Raw genomic sequence first — 8,316 nt, forward strand, 5'->3', positions numbered from 1 at the left:
AAGCACATACATTCATATACAAACAGACACACAGATAGACAGGAGCAGACACACACACACACACGCAAGGCAAAACACAGGCCAAAGGTACATACTGACATCCACCATAACTGTCCATATACTATATATCAAATGAGATGATATTGTTCCCCTTAAAAGCACAGTGCAACTTGACGTCACACAAAGAGGTCAAGCTACAGTAAGTAGCACAGGCAGAATCTACTTCTTACTTGTGTATGAACTCATTGTATGTTGAAAGACATAGAGCAGTTGTCTTGCATGAACACATTTATAGGCTGAGACTACAAAAATATTGTCATCATTAACATATCACTTTCAAAGAAACCCTGGATTACCAAGATCCCAGTCACCTGGAGAGGGAAAGTACGTGGATAGATGCAGAGGTCTGTACGGCTGTAGAAGTGCCACATGACTCTTGAACTCATTTTTGCCTTGTAGCAAATGTCATCACACAAGCAGTGCTAACTACAAGACAGTTCAGTAAGTATACTGTAATAGTCTAGTGGAAAGGCAGAAGCAAGGTGTCTCTGTCTCTTTAGCAGTGACACGTTGGGCAAATGCGATGATCTGCAATGTATTGACAAGATCAACAAAATTCCACATTTAAACATTTTTACTAATAGGAACCATAGTATTTATTCAAAAGGAGCAAGGCAATATATGTCCACTGAAAATGCCAAAGAACAGACTCATTATTTCTTTAGATTAAGTCGGTACACAGAAACATCAAACTGGAACCATATCTCTTCATCATTATTTTCACAGGAGAGGTGAATATGCAAGATGATCTTCAGGGTGAAGACGAGATACAGGCCCCAACTCAACACCACCCAATGAGGAATATTTTGTACACAACGTCAGACGCCCATGAAGACAAATTTCTTGGTGCAGGTATGGAGGGACCATTGAACAGGGTCAGAAGGTTAGCTAGGTCCAAAGCATATGCCAGATTTGAGTTGAGTGCTTCTGACCATCAGTTGATACAGGCGATTTAGTCGGAAAGAAACAGAAAATAACCAGAAGTGGAAGTAGTGAATACCAAAGTGAGAACACATAAGAAGCCTGGAGTAAGCCCAAGATCACTGGAGGATTGGGTTGTGCTGAGAAAATGGTGGGAGAGTGGCTGAGCGGGTCCAGAATTATCAGAGACACATAAAAACAGCGTGTTAGGCATGATCAGAAAAGACTATGGTAGACTGGAATGAATGTTGGAAGACACTAGCCACTTCAAACAAGCCTAAGATCACAGGAGCCTCAAAATACCTGGATTTGAGATGCTTTATGGATACATCCCATGCAAAAGTGCACCACATGCAGGCAATTCCACAGGCGGTATTCTCACACAGGTCCCTCCCCAGACCCATCTGCCCTGTCTATACCCCTGCTCTTTCCTTCTCGTCTTCCACAGGCATATGACTTCTGTATTCTCAGTTTTGTTCCTATTACACAAGCGGTAATAATTACTGTAACTTCTAGATGATCCTCTCATTTTCTATATTTCATTTTGTTATATTTTAAACTTTGTATAAATGAAGGGACAAAATGCATACCTTATGTCTCTGTCCTTCTATGCATTCTGATATCCACGAGTAATGTGCATGTAGCATGATTCAGTTTTTATATTGTCATTATTGCATATATTCTTTTGTTTGAAGAAAAATAATGTATTGACTGATTATACTTTGCCTGGCCACTAGAGTTGCTTTCTATGGTGAGAATAAGGGAATGTTTTCAACATTGTCTTGCCTATATTTTGCTATATTAAGACATTTTTGTTGGGTTAAATGATAAGATTTTTAAAAATTATTTATTTATTTATTGATTGATTGGTATTGGGGATCAAACTCTGGCCCTTGTGCTTGTGAGGCAGGTGGCGTTAACCACTGAGCTAAATCCCCAGCCCTGTCACACTTTTTATACTATGTTAGGGGCCTATGTCTCCTTCATTTTACCTTTCTCTTTGGCAAATACTCTTCTCTCTCCTTGCCCATCCCATTCCCTATTAGCATTACCTAGGTACACCCTTACACTTTTCATTCCTACACAGTCTTCTCAGATTCACCACTTTGCCTGCTAATCTCATAAGGAATTTCACTTCTCTTCCAAGGGATAGTCTATTTTAATTCTATATATTTGATAGACCAAACACTAGAAAACTCAGGAGCCCTTCAATATGTGTATTTTCTTACCCAAATGTCACTTCCTATCCCGTGTTCTCAGCCTTTCCTTTGAACTCCGTGGTCTGAGGCCATAAATATTTCTCCTAACGCGTAAAGGTGCATCATCTAACAACAAACATACAGGGATCACATGCACTGTCACACAACATAACACACTCTTCCACACATACATACACACACCCACCACTATTTCTTACCAGTACCAGAAACATTCATCAGACATGTACCATAATACATAGGTGTGCATAATATAGATAGCTGTGCATATCATATTGTACTACATCTCTGTTTATCTCCAGGAACACCACAAACTCATTTCTTAAAAATTTTGTACCGGGGATTGAACTCAGGACCCTGCACTTGCAAGGCAGGCAGCAGAACCACCGAGCTAAATCCCTGGCCCACAAACTCATTTTTCACATAGTTATACCAAGTATAGACCTTGCATGACACATGCCACACACAGAATTCTGAAACTTCACAGATAATGCATTCCCATCTCACATACCTTCACTCAGGGATGTTCTCAGGGCCATCTCATGTCCTGCTTTTTGAAATTTTCTTTCCTAGAAACCAGTAAGTTACCTCAATATTGTCTACACCTGCCACCCTGCAAGAGGCCTCTGCATCAAGATTTGATGGAATGTCGGAATTCCTCCTCCATCTCACGTTCCCATGTACCTTCCGCCTTTGCTAGTAACCATTTGATGACCACAGGATGTACCGAAAGGAAAAGAGCCATGAATGTTTACTACATGCGTGTCCTAACCAGAAGGGGCGTCGCTATCTTTGAGGATCCATCTGGAGAATTGCAGCCTCCCCCAAAAAGGATAAGCATAGCCAAACTTACCTTTCCTGAGAGGATTCCTCCAAAAGTTACCCTCACTGACGATACACAGCACGTCCTAACTAACAGTGAAGTCCAAGAGGAATGGGAACAGGCTGAGAGTGCAGCAGAGCCTCTGGCTCAGGAGGCCCGTCCCAGCGCTAAATCACGTCCATGGCTGGAGGACCTAGAGAGGGGCTTCAGGTGCATGGGCTGCTGCAGGGTCTTCCGCACTTTGGAGATCCTTCTGAAACACGTGGAGTGTGGCGTTGAGGAGGGCTTTTCCTGCCTTACTTTCCACCTTGCCTTTGCCAGGCTGCGGAGAAAATACAAGAAGGAAAGAAAGAAGATTGTTAAGGATGGAGAATGGCCATATTAGCACAACATCTGGAGGCTCTAGATGTAGTTTTGTTACATTCGTATTTTGAATTTCTTTGTCAGTTTGTGTTTTGCTTTTTTAATAAATACAAATTTTCCTATCTTTGATGGTTAGGAGAGGTTGTATATAAGTTTAGACTTCAGTACCACAAACTTGTGGTCTTAAATCTCTTCCCTCCATTTTATACCTCTGTTCTCTTTTCTGTGTCAGCAGTGTAGTCTTGGGAATGGAGATCATAACAGTTACAAATGATAATATTTGTGAGGCTCATAAGGCACAGGTAAATCTAATAGAGTTGGGTTAGGCCAAAATTAGGCCTGACCTTTAAGGTGCGTCTCCCCCTGACAGCCAGAGGGAGTGCGGAGTCACTAACAGCTCTCACCCGGAGTATCTCACTCTCAAAGCGTGAGGGTGGCTCTGGGCTACTATTCTCAGCATTTTCTGGCCACCCGAGTGGCTGCCTGAACAGGCTTGCAGCTGTGACCCTGACAGCTGCTTAGTCCTTCCCTGTTACTCTGGTCGGTTGCAGCTAACACTGTGAAGAGTGGTGGAGGACTGGGGTCTCCCGGGGCAAATACTGAGGAGGAACCAGAGCACACTGATGATAGCTACACATTCCCAAACCTTAATGACCATATTCTCTTTGGACACTGCACCAGGAGACTTCTGAAAGCAGGGACAATCACCATTTTTGGTTCCCCCATTTCTCACAAATGTTCAGAATTGTCAATCAAACAGCTCCTTCCCCTACAGTATGGCTACACTGTCCCCATGACAAGTGTGGCCATCCTGTGTACCTCAAGACCCTCAAACACCTCTGCGAGGTATCTGTCTCAGCCATAGCAGACCATCCACTTAGTTTGCCTTGGATAGACACATGTCTATCTAAGATGACTCTGTCTTGGAGCCACTCTGCATGAGCACTGGAAAGCTAAGGAAGAAGGAAAAACATCTTGGCCATAGGGTGTGGGAATATCCTAGCTCAATGGCAAACCACACGTAGAAAGCTGATGGCTTAGTCCCAGATCCATATTGACACAGCTGAGTTCACAGCAGTACCACGAATCCTCAGTCTCCCAATTCTCCCAGGTTCCAAACTGGCATCTGGCATGAATGTCTCTGAACAGCTACACCGAAAGCACATCTGAATCTCTAGCAAACAACAGTGCTATAGGGAAAAGCAAGCTTATGCTTTTAGTGTAGGTTTTCAGTTTCCATCCTATGATATCCAGGATGGCTCAACAGAGGAAACTGGAAGAGATGCTGATCAAGCTCACCTACTGTGTCCTGAATATTTGTGTCCCTCAAAATTTTACCTGTTATAAACTAACTTCAACCTTGATTGTACAGGGGGATGGACCTCTGATGGATGATTAAGTCATACAGGTCAGCTTTCATGAGTGGGATCAGTGTGCCCTTTTGTAAGAAGTTTGAGGGAGCTTTTTGGCTCCTACCTCCATAGGAGCAAGGGGAGACAGAAGGCTCCATCTATGAGGAAAGGTTCACAGTAGACACTCATAGGTTGGTACCTTGATCTGGGACCTCCTACCCTCTAAAACTGTGAGGAATGCATTTCTGTTGTTGATAAATTACCCACTACGGTATTTGGCTATAAAACTCCAAATGAACTAACATAGACATTTCCTCCGCCAGTTTCACCATGACACCCTCAACTTTCTATCTTTAATGCAGTACTATTCCTGGGAAAAGTTTGTTCTTTCTTCTCACTGTCTCCGCTTTCTAACTTCCCATATAAAAATATGACTGTCACCTTGTGTCCTATCCCATGGCCTTTTCAATCTCCTTGCTTGGGTTTTCTTCCTCTGTTTCCTTCCATTCCTGCCTTGTATGCTCTGTGTTCTATGTTTTGCATCTCACTCCTCTTCGCCATTAGATTCTGAGCCTTTCCGCCCATGTAGCTTATTTACCATGTATGACATTCTCCCAAGCCATAACATCCATCATAAATTCATTTCCAAAGGGTAGAACCAGATTCCCACTACGTCCTATAAGTGTATTATGAGTACCTCAGGCTCAACATTTCCATCCTAAGATTTTTATCTTCTGAAACCTGGTCTTCCCCTTCGTATTATGTGTTTATAGAAACTGTACAACTTGACTTATTTACTGAAGTTGGAACCTTGGAAGTCCGTGTATATAATATTTGTATATTATACCTGTTCCCATTTTGTCTCTACATTTAAACTGTCTCTGAGGCCCATAAATTCAGTGGAATCCCTCAATGCAAGTTCTGAATGTAACAAGTGCTCTTCCAACGATAACCTCAGACATGCTATTTCTAGCACATTTTTGGAAAATATTTGTATATATCAGAATAAAATAATAGGAAAAGCATCATTTTCACATACCTAATATTTGTGCTATCTTCTTTCAACCTTTAACCTTGATTGGGGCATCAAAATCTTGAGTAGTCCTGAAACAATTTCTCTATAAATATAAAGCATAACATGTTCAATGATGGACATTATTTGGAGTTTGTGACAAAATATTTGAGAACATCTGTTTAAAGAGAAACACATTAGATTGTCTACACTGGTAGTGGGATGAGGTGAAGATAGTAAAAATGGGGCTTATCATAGAGCTGGAATAAGGGATTAAGCACAGAAGGAGTGGGAACTGGAGATTCTGAAACAGGAAAGGGAACACAGCCACCCCGTATTTTCCAACGTTGCTGGAGCGCTAAATGGAACAGAGGCCTGAGACTCCAATGCAGACAGAAGCACATTACTCCAGCTCCCTGGGTATTGTCAAACAATGACGGAAACTTTCTCCAGATGACCCAGGGGCAAAGAGATGGCACAGAGGAGGTTCTGGAAGGTTCTACCCATTTTATCAAAGGCTGATTTCAATGAAAAATATTGTTTCATATATTCAAAAAACTAGGAGAGGATTTTGAATGCTCTCCTAAAAAGGAAACATGATATTTGACATTTTGGATAACCTTAGGGTCTGGAGTTCATCAATACACAGTGTGTAAACATACCAAAATATCACAGTGTATCCCATAAAGGTATACAATTACCTATCAATAACAAAGTATAAAACCTACAACAAACAAAATACTCTGGTGAAATAGCAGCAGAACAGGAAAATTCAAGTAGTTATTACCATTTCATCTATCACTGAACAAAATTAGAGGCCATAAGTCAAGCGATAAAAACCATAAAATTTATACAGAGTGAAATATAAAAAGCTAGACATGTGATTTTTTAAAAATATAGCACTGGGAATCAAACTCAGCACCCTGCACTTGCAAGCCAGGCAGTGGAACCAGTGAGCTAAGTCCTCGGCCCCTAGCATAATGGTTTATAAAGCTTTAGAAGTGTAGACATCACAGCTAATGAGTTAGATCACCAAGATATCTAGTGTAAACACAATAGTAATGTGATTTCTTCATCTCCATACACAGAGTCATGTTAAAATGTAGTTTTAAATTCTAGTGAAAATAATCTGAATGCATATAGAAATGTTACAAATGTGGGTATGTCTTTAAAAGAGAATAAAACATTCTTTCTTGAAAAACATTTGGAATAAAGCAACATTTATACCAATTGAAAAATTCCTTGATCAAGAAATGATCAATTTTTATATATCATTCTGTGAATTTTCTTAAAAATAGTAAGTCAAATTGAAAAATTGTAAGGATAAATAAAGGAGCAGAAAACCATGATACTACTTAGAATTATTTGCATGATTATGTCTTCAGAATGTTTTGAAAATTATGGTAAATAATATTCCCTCTGAATGGGCAGAGACAATTAGCCACAGGAAGATCAAAGAGACAAGAAATAGAGGGAGGTATTGATTTGAAACTCTGTTCTTTTAAGGTGGTCCAACAAAATTTAATGATGAAATGTATGGGGTTTACAATAAAATGCTTTGGAGTCTTACTGAAATGTTATACATGAATACACAACAAGCAATTCTCCTTATAACTACATTCCTCATTCAAATATTCTATATTAATCCATTAGAACATTACAAAACCATCAGGGTCAGCTTTTGTGAAGTAGTAAATTACAGTAACATGTTCATTAAGAGGACGAGGACAAGATATCTGTACAGTATTCAAACAACAAACCTATAGAAATTGGTTAACACCAAACCAGCACTGTACAAAGTACTTAACAAAATACCACAGAAAGACAAGGGGGCCAACATCACCAAAGAACCCCAAAGCAAGGATATGCCTAACAAGGAGAATAAACAAAGAGAGAAAAAAATAATGGAATCAGCACAGACAAAAAACAAAACAAAACAAACCCACCCACACAATTCAATAACATTCAGGATAAGTGGTCTTAACTCTTCACCCCAAAAGACACAGAATGGTTGATTAGATCAAAAGACAAAACTATGCTGCCTCCAGGAGACATTCCTCAGCCACACACACCCCCACACACACCCACACACACACCTATCCACAAAAAATGAAAGTTAAAAGTTGGAACTCCTGGAAAGCAGAGCCTGAAGACAGGCAGCAATTATTCTAAGTTTTGACAAAGCAAGCTTGAAACCAAAACCATGTGAAGAGACAAAGAAGATCATTGTAGGTTGACAAAGGGAATGATTCACCAGGAAGAGATAAGAAGTCTAAATGTATATGCACCAAATGTCAGTGTACCTATTTCATAAAACAAAAGAACTCCACAGAAAGGACAGATATCAATACGGTCATACGGGTGGGGGCTTTAATACTCCACTTGCACAAACAGACAAGTCCATCAGACAAAATCTCAACAAGCTCAACCACAAAATCAGTTTAACCACATCTTTAACCAATGGATTTAAAAGATATCTAACAAAATGTTAGTTGAAATTGTTCATCTAATGGATTGTTCATCTAATATTGTTCATCTGGATGAATGTTTCATATAACAGTAGCAGAA

The 8,316-nt window shown here is 40.1% G+C and overlaps 1 protein-coding gene across 1 annotated transcript in view; it reads left to right on the plus strand.

Moving 5' to 3' along the window:
* LOC104869860 (protein FAM170A) overlaps positions 1-3,406 on the plus strand; it is a 3,552-nt gene extending 146 nt beyond the window's left edge. The window contains exons 2-3 of the mRNA XM_010635238.2: positions 787-912; positions 2,772-3,406. Of these exons, the coding sequence (XP_010633540.1) occupies positions 798-912; positions 2,772-3,406 (750 nt within the window). The 5' untranslated portion in view covers positions 787-797. The remainder of the gene's footprint in view (positions 1-786; positions 913-2,771) is intronic.
* Positions 3,407-8,316: the final 4,910 nt, after the last annotated feature.

The sequence above is a fragment of the Fukomys damarensis genome, unplaced genomic scaffold, assembly GCF_012274545.1.
Source record: "Fukomys damarensis isolate Sample0158 unplaced genomic scaffold, DMR_v1.0_HiC HiC_scaffold_73926, whole genome shotgun sequence".
Classification (NCBI taxonomy): Eukaryota; Metazoa; Chordata; class Mammalia; order Rodentia; family Bathyergidae; genus Fukomys; species Fukomys damarensis.